Raw genomic sequence first — 15,277 nt, 5'->3', positions numbered from 1 at the left:
TTTTATAATCTCGGAACTTTTTCCGCTGTCGATGTGTTTGTTTTTTGTTGCTATTGTAAGCATAAAATCAGGGTTCTGAGATGTGAAGCACGTGGAATTCTCGATAGGAGAGTACCGGGCGTGCAGTGTTAACCACTCAAAGGTCTTCAGCTCACCATGAGCAAGTGTCACTTTTTTTGGCTTATGACAAGTGCCCTTCACTATGTACATGGAGGTACAAATTTTAGTAGCATTGCTCTTACTACAACAGATTTTTCCACACTGTTTACAGATATATTTTTGTGTTCTGACTATGCTATTAATGCACATGATGTTACAAAAATTTAGCATACTTTTTATTCTTTTTCTATTCTATTTCTATACTTTTCTATCCTTTCTTTAAATAACAATGAGCCTTTAAGAGCAATGCAAGAAATATTGATGACAATTATTATTGTGAGCCAAAATTTGTCCTAAAACAGTGCACTGTGTATAAGGGTGCAGCACTGATAAAAGCAACACAAGAAGTAAATGTCAATAAGACAGGAAAGAGCTGTTGTGGCACTGAACACAACTTACATTCGAAGGTTCTTTCCTCTGAAGTGCTTTTCCTTGAGGTTGATGGCATCGCCATCTACTAGTTTCATTAGCTCCTCAAAGGAGTTGGCCATGTGAAGGCTCTTGGTGGCTACCGGCATCTTCAGTTTACCTGGAGAACGATACAAATGGCAGATAGCAAAGCCAGGATACTACAACAGGTGCTTAAGGAAACACTTTAAATTATAATTACATGCAACAGGGTGGAGATGAAGACACAGTCTTATTTTTTTTTTGGTACTTCAGCATCTAAACAACATTAGTGGGTATCGCACTGTATGCATAAAACCTTTATGTCGTGCTAGACACACTCACAATATCAAGGTGACGGTGCGTCTAGAGTGTTATAGCCCCATGAAAAAGAAACAGGCCCATCCTATCGGAGTATTCAGATTACAGTAATGTATTCCTGAACTTGTGCAGTTATCTCAAGGTAATCTAGAATGTATGATGATGCCCCTCTAAAAAAAGAGAAAGCGTGAAGCCATGCCATTCGATTTGACAACTGTCGCCCATGTCTGTTGGTATCTCTGTTGCCAAGCTGTACTTTTGTTGAGAGAAAACAAGTTAGCCCTATAAACAGCTTTCTTCCAAGTTCATTGCTTGGCTGCCTGCCTGCCAGCCAGCACTTGTCATTACCACATGAAAACGCTTTGTAACCGCCAAACTGAATTCAGCCAGAATGTAAAGCACATCCCTTTGTTAAGAACATTATGCCTGGTACAGATATTGAGAAATGTGCATCGAAATAAAATGCTGTTCCTGTTCAGCATTTTTGCCCACTGTGAAAAATGCAGTCGGATATAAAGTTCAATAGAACAGCAGTATGCTGTTCTTTGCCACATACTTTGAAAACATATTTCTCCAGACTGGTGCTGGTCACAACATTTGTAGCAAATGGTTGTGTGTTCTGTCTTAACTTGCTTCAATTCTGCAGTTACAAGAAGCTCCTAAATGTTGTGAATGAAAATGTAATTAATGTTTGGTTAACTATTCCATCCATTAGTGATTATCCCACATATGCTGACTCTACCGATGACATGTTGCCAAAAATTAAATGCCCTTTCCACTAATCTATATTTAATAATCACTTGTAATACAGCATTTGGAAAAATTCTTACTTGGCAGCATTATCATCTGGCACCAATATTTCTGGCCCAAACATCACCAGAACCAAGCAAAACACTAAAAGACACAAATTTTGAGACTGGCACATAACACTTCGAAAATACAAAATATGTCAGCCTCACCACAAGTATTACTCTCGCAAGGCAGAAAGGAAACAAAATCAAAGGGCAATTTGTAACACTGCCTTTAATTTCCAGTAACAGCTGCCCATGACAACACAGATAATGACTACCTGCTTCAATTCTAGTCAACCTTTTAAAGCAAGAGCCATTGTGGGCCTATTCCCCTAATCGTCTCTATGTCCGATGGTGGCTGTCATACAAATCCCAAAGTGCTCTGCAAGGTCTTTATAAAGGAACCAAAGAAAAAGTCGCAGTACACTGCAAAAATTCAGACTGCAATGTGTGTGTGTGTGTGTGTGGTTGTGTGTGTGTGTGTGCACGCGTGCGTGTGTGTGTGTGCATCATACTTGGCTTGCAGTTTGTTCACTAACCAGTGCTGGGGTAAGAGATTTAAACAAAGCCAGCGAAAGTCAGGATAGGAAATAGTAAGCAAAATTTATGCAGATCTCATGCAATGTGGGAACTAGTGTTACCTGACGCATTTTGCATGTGACTAGCTGCACAGTATCATTTGGGCTTCTGCAAGGCATTACCAGCTGGGCCAATGTGTGAGCAAGGCGAACAATTGCATGTGTGATGAGAGCATGTGTGTTTGATCACAAAACAAAGCAACGGTGATAGTATGATGGCAAGATCATGAAAACTGTCTTTTTTTTTGCATTCCAACAAAGAAATGCTACAACCTGTTTTGTTATGACCAAAGCCAATACTGAGAGCGGTACAATGGCAACAAAGATGCTGCATAGCGTTTGCCGCTATAGTAAACGAAAAATATTGGGGAATGTGGGCTGATCCCGAAAGTGGTGCTGTCTAGCACAGTGGCTCAAAGTGCTAGCTGTTACGAGAAATAAATGGGAGAAACTGAGAAGCTCCTGTTTACATAAGCAACGTAAGCAATAGGTAGTGGCAAGTCTATGGCAGAATCGACACTGGCATCTGTGCAGGTGCTCTCCCTTGTGCTATGCAATAGGAAGCATGAGTCATTCATCTCAAAAAGCTAGTTGCCATTGAAATGTGAGGAGTATGTGTGCAACCATGGCATAATATTTAGGGAATTCGGCTGTCGTGCCGGGAGATCAAGCTCCGATCACACCGTCGGAGAGTTGAATTTTCTTCTTATTGAAGGGGCCAAAAATGATGTTGGAGAGGAACCGACCTACCACTGAGCATACCTGGTATGAGCCAAAGAATAATAATAATCATCATCAGCCTATTTTTATGTTAACTGCAGGGCAAAGGCCTCTCCCAGCGATCTCCAATTACCCTTGTACAAAGCCAAAGAATGCTTTTCATTAAATGCAGTGCATCTCCACTTCTCTGCCGCCAGAGAGTGTCACCTCGACAAATGAAGATGACTTGGACTACAGTTGTCATAGAACAAAGTTTTTTCTTCCTTTTTTTAGTAAGGGCTGCATATATGAATCTGCAAATGTCATTTCGGAAGGGTTTGAGCCTGACCTTGTTCATTTGAAGTCTTGTTGAAGTCCGACCGATACTGCAAAAAAAAATGTGCACTCGTAGCTGAAAGACTGCCGCTACTTATACGGCTTCACCTGGTGTTGTCAACTTGTCCTCATCCTCAAATGAGGCCTCAAATTTAATGTGGCTTTGGGTCCACGAAAGCAACGGCCTGCGCTGCTGAACATGTTACACGTTATGTTGAGCTGTGCTTTCAGGACAAAGCAAAGAGCCTCACTACTAATGCACAATCAACACTTTCTGGAGGCAGGCAACAAACAGCACATGAAACTTTGGATGCTTCTTACATTAGAAAAGCTGGTCTGAAGTGTGTCAGTGACTCATTTGTTTTTCCGTACAAGGCCAAACAGAAATTTCTTTCATGCCTACTCAGATAACGTGTTTTTTACCTGGATCAACTTGATGCCTTGCACGCTTGTGCATGCACTCGGGTTCTGTGAGGGCTATATATGTAGGATGCTTTTACGCTCACTAAACAGTTGGAAGTAACTGCCCATGTTGTCCCCTTTCTTGTGTGTGTGGTCTTGGCGCAAAACTCGTTATTATCTTGGATAACCAACTAGTTCAGCAGTTCACTCTTCTAAAGTATATTTCTTCGATATTGGGCTCGCATTTCTTTTTTCCTTCTGCTGAATTTCAGCATGTCAACCAGCTCCTGACAAGCATTGTGTATGCGACATGCAGTGCAAGGTATCTTGGATTTTGTATCAAGAACTCCATTACACCAGCAGAAGTGAGTCTCTTATTTGGCTCGATGACGGTGTCATCACCCTTTCAACTGATGAAATGACTGGCACAGTAATACTGGTTTGGGATGATCATAAGTGCCAAAAGCTTTACATTTTGCAGGATACATCAACTTGCACCAACCGACACCAACATCCTACCAGGAAAGTGGAAGGTGAACTGCAAACACTAGTGGTAGAGGTATTCAACTTTAAACCAAATGAGAAAAAAGAGCCTCTGCCACTAAACAAGAGCCATTTGCCCTGTGCAAAACATTTGCTGGAAGAATCAAGTTACCTTAGAGTTGATTACAAAGTACCATGCTGAGAAGGGTGATAGTTTGGGCTAGTTGGTTTTCCATTTTTGATTGTGTGATACAGCATGAAACCTCGTTTTTTTTTTCTTGTGTTCCTTGTCCCTGCTTCGTGCAGTACCACACAATCTACCATGCTCAGACTGTGATCATATTAGATTTCGAAATCAGATGTTTTAAACAATGAACCAAGAATCATCGAACAGACATGACCAAAGGGCACACAGCTTTTAACACCTTGGCTACACACAATGCAAACATAGACCACAACACGAGCAGACTCTCTGTAACTATCACTGCCGAAAGCAAAATAACCATAAACAAACGCTCTGCTCACATCCCTGCATATTTACTCTTCTGTCTACATGCTCAACAAGACATGGGGAAGCATTCTGGAGATATATATATTGTTAAGAACGGCCAGCTGCAGTGCAAGTTTGCCAGCCATTTACGCCAGCGGTGGTAACCTCATCTTGGAACGCCGCCGCCAACCTCTGGCCTCGTCGCCGTTGCAAGTGAAAGAGTTCGACGAAGCAGGCTTTGTGCGCAACACGACAACGCCGCTCTGTTCTGCTATGAGTGGGGGTGTTGCCGTGGGAAAGCCGACGAAGGCTCCTTCCCACGCGCTTTTCGAGACGCCAGACAATGGACCGTGGTGGAAGCCCCTGTGCGAGGTCCGCTTTGGAATTTAGAGGCAACAGCTGTTCTGCAAGGGTCGTCCGCCTTCGAGGCGGCACTGAAACCTGTGCAACACGTGTATGTGAGCCCGCCTCCTCCAAAAGGGCTGGTCTACGGTGACGTCGAACGATGACTGGACGAACGTTTCCGTCCGCTTGGAATCGAGGGGGGGACCAAGTGCTTATAAGCAGCGATTGTCAGCTGCTGGAGTGTGCTCGTCGTCGTGAGCTGCGTGCTCATCGTCGTGCTAGAAATGTACTCGTGAGCTGCGTGCTCAGTGTCGTGCTAGAAATGTACTCATGAGCTGCGTGCTCGTTGTCATGCTCGAAATGTACTCGTGAGCTGTTTGCTGTATGCGTCGTCTTGTGTGCTCCATTTGGGCGTCACGCTAGACTGTCGATGTATGTCTTGTCTAAGATGTAAATAATGTAAATAAATCCTGTTCACCGAGTTCCTCTCTACGACCGTCAACTCCTTCAAATGGTGGCAGCAGCGAGATTGTCCGACGACTCCTACATCTGGTTGACAGCGGTGGGATCGTCCGACAACTCTGACAATATATATATATATATATATTGACACGTGTACTTATCTTTATCGGGCGACCACGTTTCGCCACCTAACAAATGTTATCGCACAGCACAAGACGCGCCTGCATGTATCCGAAGTTTCTGGAAAGTTATCGATGCTTCTATCCGCTGTCTGTTGTCGCCGAACCTTGTGTTATCTGATTTCATCGCTTGACGCGAATGGTGTAGAACTTTGTAGAAGGCATGCGGGTCCCAACGATTAGTCTGGAACATTCGACGACTGCTGTATAAAAGCCGACGCGCTTGACCCGCTGATCAGATTTTCGACAATCACCGACCGTGTTCGCCGCTATCGTTGTGCTATAAGTGTAGCCTGTTTTGTGGACACAGGTGCGCCCAATAAAAGTTAGTTTTGTCGTTCACGGTATTGCTACTGTTTTCTTCAACGTCAGCACCACGTGACATCTGGTGGAGGTGCTGGGTAAGTCCGGTCATGAACGGTAATTCTTGCCGTGCAGATTCCAGTCGGCGTAATGAGGTGTCCTCCAGCGGTCTAAATCTGAGGGCCTTCCCATGCAGTTTTAACTTTCTTCAACTGAGTGGCAATGTGCCCACTCATTATGGAGTAATCGGCCCCTGTGTCCACTAAGGCGGTAACTGCGTGGCCGTTGAGAAGCATGTCGAGGTCGGTGGTTCTTTGTCTGGCGTTGCAGTTAGGTCTTGGCGTCGGTTCACGGCTGCGTCGTGTTGAACTGAAGCTGGAACATCGCGTTGTCAAGTCATCTTTCGTCGGTGTAGCCTTGGCTACCTGACTTCGACGAGACGGTGGCGTGTCGTTATGTCGTCGAGATGGTTTCTTTGGCGTCTTCGTTGGCGGCGGAGGATCTTCGTCAGTTCGACGAACAGCAACCACACCTCCATCGGTTGCTGCTTTTAGTTTTCCGGATATGGGCTTGCAGAGCGGCCCCGGGCTGGGCCGGTGTATAGTCGGCACTGCAGTGACAGGTAGCGGCCTGGCGACGGCGAACGGGACGGTCGTCGAGAGTTCCACTGAGTGGCGGCTAGGTAATCGGCAATGTCACGTAGGCGCTCCCCAAGTTGCGGACGCGGCGCGTTGACGCCGAAGCCTCTAAGTCCCAAGTCGCGGTATGGGCATCGGCGGTACACATGGCCAGCTTCTCCGCAGTGATAGCAGAGCGGGCGGTGGTCGGGGGCTCACCATATCTTGCTCACGTGGGTCTTGCTCACGTGGGTGCGCTGGGCGACGGGTGGGCATGCTGGCGGCGGACGACGGAATTGCGGCGTTACAGGGCCCTGGCGCGGTCGCGGAGAGGGGCCTTGACGGCGTGCGACGGCGGCGTAGGTCATCGCTTCTGGCTGGGGCTGCGGTAATTGAAGTTGCACCTCATGAACCCGAAGCGATCGCTGAACCTCATCTTTCACGATGTCGGCGATCGAGGCCACTTGAGGTTGCGATGAAAGAAGGACCTTGCGCAGTTCTTCGCGCACAATGGCCCTGATGGTCTCTTGAAGGTAGTCGGAACCCAGTCCTTGGATGGCGTACTGCGGCGTGAGCCCCTGGCGGTTATATTGCCGGGTGCGCATCTCTAGTTTTCTCGATCGTCGATGCCTCTGCAGAAAACTCAGCCACAGTCTTCGGTGGGTTACGAATAAGTCCGGCGAAAAGTTCTTGCTAGACGCCCCGCAAGAGGAAACGGACTTTTTTCTCCTCCGACATTTCCAGGTCGGCGTGCCGGAAAAGACGGGCCATTTCCTCCGTGAAGATTGTGATCGTCTCATTTGGAAGCTGCGCTCTGGTTTCTAGTAGAGCTTGGGCTCGCTCTTTTCGCACGACGCTTGTATATGTTTGCAGGAAGCCGCTTCGGAACAGGTCCCACGTTGTCAAGGTGGCTTCTCGATTCTCGAACCACGTCCTGGCGGCGCCCTCCAATGCAAAATAGACATGTCGCAGCTTGTTGTTGCTTGCCCAGCTGTTAAACGTAGCGACCCTCATACGTTTCCAGCCAGCCTTCCGGGTCCTCAAATGCGGAACCGCAGAACGTCAGTGGTTCCCTGGGCTGCTGCAGCACGATGGGGGACGCTGGGGCTGCCATTGGGGTTGCCTTGGTCACAATCTTCTTGGTCTTCTCAGGTAGAAGTCTGTGCTCCGGCGGCAGCTGTTGAAGACGGCGGCTTGCTCGTTGGACCGGGACTATGTTGGTGTTCTCTTTGCGGTCCGAGCTTGGATCACGGCTTGTCGGGGGCGTCCGGTATATGAACAAAAAGCACCTCCACCAGACTAAAGCTCTACCGAAAGGCAGCGCAGCCGAAGTGGCGAAATTTTTCATCGAGAACATCCTGCTGCGACATGGTGCTCCAGAAGTCCTCATCACCGACAGAGGAACGGCTGTTACAGCAGAGCTCACGCAAGCCATTCTGCAATGTGTGTGTGTGTGTGTGTGTGCGTGCGTGCGTGCGTGCGTGTGTGTGTGCGTGTGTGCGTGCGTGTGTGTGTGTGTGTGTGTGTGTGTGTGTGTGTGTGTGTGTACACACGGTCTTTGCAGCATCTGTGCTGTACATGTAATTTCTGGTGGCACCTATCCTTTGGTTAATTGTGAATCGCAAGGGTATGGGTCCACCCTTTATTGTGCACAACGTCAATTATTTATGCTTTTATGTTTTGAAGTGGTTGCCCCTTACCAGTATGTTTCACTGCACTCTTGGTTTTGGTGATCGAACTATGGTGAACAATTTAAGCAAACTCGGTAGATACACTCCTCGAACCTTAAAAAAAATGACAGCAACTCATTATAAAACATGGTTTGGCATCATTCATATGTAGCAGTTGGTTTTGCCATTGCATGAAAACATTTAGGAGAATATAACAAGTCGAAAGCTTAGGAAGTACAGCATACACCTGTTGATTAGCTGACACAATACGTTCTCAAATGACGAATAAAAGGCAGAAACTTTCATTGACTATGCAAAAGTGCTCAAAACTGTATAAATTTTAGTAACACTGTCGCTAGAACTCGCAAGTGAAAACTTTTCGCGAGGCTGTCACGAAACACTGTGCACATCGAACACTAATAATTAAACACCACTATGACTGATCTTACAGAATGGCTCGGAAGCACATCAAAATGATTTAGATTTCAAGGCGCATGTCAAGCACAAAACTGGAACAACCAGAGCCCCTTGAAAGGGCATCGAGAAACTTGCGAAGAATACGCAAAACTACTCTAGAGTGAAGTAGAAAGGGTGGCAACGCAGGACATGCAGGTACAGTGAACAAAGCACGACCCAACACAATTTTAGATCATCAGGGCCCAGGACAGCAGAACAAGGAAGCGGGCATACGGGCAGCTTCGCCTGCAGCAAATTCACCCCGTCGCTACAGCTTTAATTCAGGCACTCACAAAGGGCCATGGCGCGCTGATACATAATTAAAGGCAATGAACAAATGATAGCCGGTGACATTTCCCGTGGTAACTAGCAAAAAAGCAGTTTTGTGCAAGGCAATGAAGGAGGGTAGGATGCGAAGCGAAACTTGAAACACTCGCCATACTTATCAAGCGCACGACGCGAGAAAGATCGCATTTGTAAACGCGGAATGCAGTGAACAACAAACGAAGATGTGACATATCGATACTGTCGTCGCGCGTTAACAGCGATGAGAGGTCGTCCACCGGCCAATGGTGCGCGAAAATAAGTAACAGCGTTAACATGCTGGAACACTGTAATAAGCCGCCGCACTGAAATCTACTGCAACCTCGTTCAGCTGTAGTGTACGCCGTGAAACTGACATCCCCAAATCGTGATCACGGCACGTTCAGCTAGCATGAACTAAAGAAGAAAGCTAAGAAAAAAAAAACATTCTGTCAATGAACGAACCTGAGACGCGATTACGCTGGGAAACTGCAGTTTGCGAAGTGCTTCGCTCTTCGACTTCGACAGACACAGTCGCGAGACGAGGCCACTTACCTTTGCAACAGTGCCAAGATCGTACGAAGGCCGCTTGTATTTCACATTGACCACACGTAATCCGATCTTTCAAGTTCCAAGTGTTGAACAGTGAACGTGTAATTTGACGGCATTTCTAATCGCACAACTGAAACCCAGTGCACGCAAACGCAAGCGAAAACAACACGAAATCGAAATTGGCCCAACCAGCGGCCAAAGCCATCTTGATTCTTACTACGGCATGGCTAACGTCACGCTTTATGATCATGTGACGTTCAAATATCACTTGTATAGTATATCATCACCAATGGAAATCAAATAACTTCAAAATAATTAAAAAAATAAAACAGCTGCTCATGTTTTAACGTATATATTGATCGCGCTACCAGCGCTACTGCAGCAATCAAAAGAAGCAAACGAGACAGAAACAAAACAAGCATGGCGGAACTAAAGTTTGTTCAGTATCTATTGGACGAAGAGAAACTTATCTTGCAAATTATGGAAAAATTTCAGAGCCAAGTAAACAAGCTCAGGGTCGAGGAGATGAATCTGCTGAGCGCACTTCGTGATAAACAGTTCGAAGAGACGGCCGCTGAACGACCTATGCAAGAAGAAGAGCTGGCGGCGGTTGATTTGACGGTAGTAATGCCAGCTGGCTGGAGCGTGTGTTGGATTGAACACTTTGCTTTTACTTTCCAGGGTAGCAATGCTGAAGTTGAAGACGACGAGGAGCCGACGAATTCCGAGCTCATTGACCTGCGAGTTGGTAGCATCCTAAGCAGTGAGTAGACCTCGTTGATGGTGCACAGTAATGTATGAAACTCTATGGTGCACCGTGTATTCAACCTGTTTCCCTTCTCTACTGCCGCAGCACCGATGGATATTTCAAGCGAGCCTCGAGACATCAGTGAAGAGGAAGACGAGACGTAAAGCCCAGATTGTCGCCGACTTCGTGTAAAATATGTGGTATTTATAAAAAATAAACTTGTAGTGTTTATACAAATAGATGTCACGCACTGAACGTTAATCGGTTCACTCAAGTAAGCTGGGATGCACCGCGTTGACAGCGCGAAGTTCTTGAAGACGACCGCGGGTCTAGTGAAGAAATAGATCAGTGCCGGAGGCTGTAGAAATCAGTGGCTGCTTAAAAAAAAAAAAAAAAAAAAAAAAGCGGGGGAGGGGGCGATGCGGAAGAGGGAGACTGGCATGATGGGCGATCGTGGTCACTTTACCACAAATATGGTGGGTCGAGTATCAACAGTATTAGTCATTTAGATGATACCCGCCCTACTTGCGCTGCTGCCGACGCCAGTGACTCTCGCATTGGGGAATGCAGGTTAGCTGTTTTTGCAGGGTGCGTTTTATGCGCAAGCGTAACTGGCCAGCTCGTGAAATCGGCGGTGTTTGTCTGAAGCCGCGAAGCCAGTGAACGAGGAAGGAGCCTGGGCCTCCGTGCTGGCCCGGTTTGTCTGCACATTTAATTAGCACTAGGGGCAATGACAATGCAGAAATTTGAGGATAAAACTCGTTGAGCATCCTTGATACTCTTAATCTAATTTAAGCGAACAGGTGGAACACAAAGGCTGGCACGCATATGCCTGAAATTGCGTTGCTAAAATGTTTGCTATTAATGGATAATGAAAAAATTTCTGAACCAACCCTGCGTACTATTAAAGAATACGTTGAGCTTGCAATGGGAGGTGGTTATTTACAGCACTATATTGCACTCTGTTATGGGGGGTGCTCCCGTGTGGAAGCCGAAATGTTTAAGAATTTTTAGACAACCCCATTTTCGTTGGCAACCTGTTTTCATTCCTATTAAGATGCCATATCTTGGCTGAGGGGGCCGTTATATAGAAGAAAAAAAGCAACTGCACGCACCTTGCGAGGTGCTTTTGCAAGTTGTGTCTACACTTATGGACACAGAATTCTGCCTTCAAAATGCTTTTTATACCACCTGTTTCCTTTCTGTGAGTTCCTGGAATACTGTGGGTAGGTTTGATTTGCCTGCACCACTTGAACCAGTTCGAGAGGGGCTGCACCCTGCCATTCGTTTCAGCGGTGCAGCAATGGCGCCCGCAGAACCACAACGTTCGTTTCAAAAGGTGCAGCAAAGGTGCAGGGCTGGTTCATGATTTTGCTGAACCCGCTCCACTGTCGGTGCCGACTTGGTGCAGGCATACAGGTGCGAAGCAGCGGCGCATCAGACGACGCAGCACACGGGCGCGAGCACCGTTAAAGCCCCGCTGACGCACGTCTGATGTGTCTACGCAACTGTGGTGTGTATTTACGCCCCAGAAACTGATCATACCTGCAGTTCAGGACCTCTCAAACTTACACACTCCGTGCACATTAGTCTGACATAGCATAATGCTTACACCGCGTCTGCACCTTTGCATTCGTTTCGAGTGATTCGCTGGGCCTACACCTCCGGAATCGAGCTTCACAGTTTCTGAACTTCTCGTGAACCGCCGTGAACTGGTTCACAGTGGTGCAGGCGAATCGAACAGACCCTGTGAATTGCACTTTTAAAAAGAGTTACTAGTTTACTTCAGACAACAAAAAGTACTTTTCAATGCAGAAAACATTGAAGGAAGAAAGAATGTGACAGGACAGAGTGCACACTAACAAGCTAGTTTATTAATGTGATTAGCATTCGTTGCCTCATGATCATCATCATCGTCATCATCAGCCTATTCATGTTCACTGCAGGACAAAAGCCTCTCATGGAGATCTCCAATTACCCATCTCCTGCACCAACCGGTTCCAACTCGCGCCCGCAAAATTCCTAATTTCGTCACTCTACCTAGCTTTTTGCCGTCCACAACTGCACTTCCCTTCTCTTCGCACCCATTCTGCAACTCTAAGGGACCACCGGTCATCCATCCTATGCATTACATGGCCTGCCCAGCTCCATTTTTTTTTCTCTTGATGTCAGTTAGAATATCAGCTATCCCCGTTTCTAATCCACACCACTCTCTTCCTGTCTCTTATTATTACGTCTAACATTTTTTGTTCCATCGCTCTTTGTGCGGCCTTTAACTTGTTCTCGAGCTCGTTTGTCAACCTCCAAGTTTCTGCCCACTATGTGAGCACCGGTAGAATGTGGTGATTGTATACCTTTCCTTTCAGTGATAGTGATAAGCTCCCAGTCAGGATCTGGCAATGCCTGCTGTATGCACTCCAACCCATTTTTATTCTTCTATAAATTTCCTTCTCATGGTCAGGGTCCCCTGTGAGTGATTGACCTAGATAAACATACTCCTTTACAGACTCTAGAGGCTGACTGGTGATCCTGAACTCTTGTTCCCTTGCCCGGCTATAGAACATTGTCTTCTGCATGTTAATCTTCAGTGCCAATCTTTCACTGTTAAGGTACTCAATAATTTGTTGTAATTTGTCCCCAGTGTCAGGACAATGTCATCTGCAAACCGAAGATAGCCGAGATATTTGCTGTTGATCCTCGCTCCTAACCCTTCCCAGTTGAATAGCTTGGATACTTCTTCCAAGCCTGCAGTGAATAGCATTGAAGAGATTACGTCTTCTTGCCTGACGCCATTCTTGATAGGTAACTTTCTACTTTTCTTGTGGAGAACCAAATTAGCTGTGAAATCCTTGTAGATATTTCCCAAGATATTCGTGTATGCCTCCTGTACTCCTTGATTATGTAATGCCCCTATGCGTGCTGGTATCTCTACTAAATCAAGTGCGTTTTCATAACCTATAAAAGCCATATAGAGAGTTTGATTGTACTCAGCAAATTTCTCCATTACCTGATTGTTGATCCGTTGTGGAAGAGCCCTTCCTCAAGCCAACCTGTTCTCTTGGTTGACTGGAGCCAAATGTTGCCCTTATTCTATTGGAAATCATCTTGATGAAAATGTTATACAATACTGAAAGCAAGCTGATGGGCCTATAATTTTTCAGTTCTTTTAACGTTTCCCTTCTTGTGGATTGGTATAATGTTGGCATTCTTCCAGTTCTCTGGGGCCCTTAACGTCGTGAGAGAATTCGTATAAAGGGCCACAAGCTTTTCAAGCGTGATATCTCCTCCATTTTTCATTAAACCAACTGTTATTCTATCTTCTGCCACTTTTCCCCGGGTCGTGTATTGCAAGGCCCTTCTAACTTCATCGTTGAGTATAGAAGGAGCATCTGTGTCCTGTTCATTACTACTTTGAATGAAGGTAGTGTGGCGGCTCTGGGTACTGTACAGGTCAGTATGCTTCTGCTGCTTTTACAATGTCTTGTAAATTGCTGATGATATTATCCTGCTTATCTTTCAGTGCATATATCTTGGCTTGTCCTATGCCAAGTTTTCCTGTCACTTAATTCAAGTAGAGTTCATTTTTTATTGTTTCCTGTCTTTCTGATGTTATAATTTCCAATCCATTACTTTCTCCTTGTCGGCCAGTCTTGACAGCTCCACGAATTCTGTCTGATCTCTTGAGTTGGGCACTCTCATACTTTGTCGTTTCTTTATTAGGTCCTTTGTTACTTAGGATAGCTTCCCTACTGGTTGCCTTGCTGCCTTACCTCCCACTTCAATTGCTGCTTCTGAAGCCAGTCTAGTTACGGTTTTGTTTGTCACCTATATGTCATCTTCATTTCTCTGTTCTAAAGCTGCATGTTTGCAAGCACCAGCTTGAATTGGTCTGCTTCTACCCTTACTTGTCTAGGTGGGCCTGTTTCTTATTGACTAAATTTACTGTCTCTTCATATTGTCACATAGTAGTGACAGTGAAGAACACAGCAGCCAAACTACGACTGAGGAAACTCAACCGTAGAAATCTGATCTGCCGGTCAAGCGCATCGACTTTTATGCATGAGTAGTTGAAGGTTCCAGAGTAATTGCTGGTGCCCATGTATCTTCCAGAAAGTATTACACAATTAAATTGCATCACACATATGATCAGGTTACTCAGGCTTTGGTTACAACAAAGAACGCATAGAACCATCGATAATATTCCATTAAGTTGCAATCATGCAGGCGTGTTTTGCACTGAGCGATAACTTTAAGGTGTTGCGGAAATGAAGACCCTGTGAAAAGGGCAAATCACTACACATGTCCATGCACCCCTCTTAAATATCATCGTCCCAACGCTACAAACATGAGTGCAGGAAACTAAAGCACGTCCAGTCAAGAGAAATTACAAAAAAACAAAGTCCCAGAGCTAGCATTGGGAGAAGGAAAGTGCACAACAAGGACTATTTCAGGCCATGAGCTGCACCGCTGTGATTGCGAAATGCCATCTGGGTACGAACTCACGGTGCAGTACCCCAATATGTTGGATGACCCTGTAGGGTCCGAAATAGCGTAGCAAAGCTTAAGCTTCTCACTAAATCCTTGGCGTATTGGAGTCCGAACCCAAACACGGTCGCCGGGCTGGTACTTGATGTTGTGTCGTCAAAGATTGTAATGTCGGCTGTCGGTCCTCAGCTGGTTCTTGATCTGCAGGCAGGTGAGCTGTTGGGTTTCGGCATGCTGGAGATAGGTGGCAACGTTGAGATTATCTTCGTCGGTGATGTGCGACAGCATGGTGTTGAGAGTCGTCGGGTTTCTGTCGTAAACCAGATTGAACAGCGTGATCTGCATTGTTTCTTACACCGCCGTGTTGTAAGCAAAGGTTACGTATGGCATGTCGACATCTCATATCTTGTGTTTGTTGTCGATGTACATCGCTAACATGTCGGCGAGTGTCTTGTTCGGACGTTCCGTTAGGCCATTCATCTGCGGGTGGTAGGCAGTCCTCCGGTGACTT

The 15,277-nt window shown here is 46.0% G+C and overlaps 2 protein-coding genes and 1 long non-coding RNA gene across 3 annotated transcripts in view; 1 reads left to right on the top strand and 2 right to left on the bottom strand.

Moving 5' to 3' along the window:
• The window catches only part of LOC126530061 (ubiquitin carboxyl-terminal hydrolase 8-like), a 652,141-nt gene that overhangs the window by 78,488 nt on the left and 558,376 nt on the right, over window positions 1-15,277 (bottom strand). The gene's annotated exons all lie outside the window — the stretch shown is intronic.
• Window positions 37-9,839, bottom strand: LOC140218455 (uncharacterized). The gene is made up of 2 exons (XR_011894720.1): window positions 9,537-9,839; window positions 37-688 (listed from the first exon to the last, which is right to left on the bottom strand). It is a non-coding gene; the product is annotated as an uncharacterized lncRNA (long non-coding RNA).
• LOC126530007 (uncharacterized) lies at window positions 9,921-10,518 on the top strand. The gene is made up of 3 exons (XM_050177474.3): window positions 9,921-10,154; window positions 10,215-10,296; window positions 10,387-10,518. Exons 1-3 carry the CDS (start codon window positions 9,954-9,956, stop codon window positions 10,443-10,445), a joined length of 342 nt encoding a protein of 113 aa, XP_050033431.2. The 5' UTR covers window positions 9,921-9,953; the 3' UTR covers window positions 10,446-10,518.

This window comes from Dermacentor andersoni, chromosome 5 (assembly GCF_023375885.2).
Source record: "Dermacentor andersoni chromosome 5, qqDerAnde1_hic_scaffold, whole genome shotgun sequence".
NCBI classification, from domain to species: domain Eukaryota; kingdom Metazoa; phylum Arthropoda; class Arachnida; order Ixodida; family Ixodidae; genus Dermacentor; species Dermacentor andersoni.
This window is presented reverse-complemented; position numbering and strand designations above follow the sequence as displayed.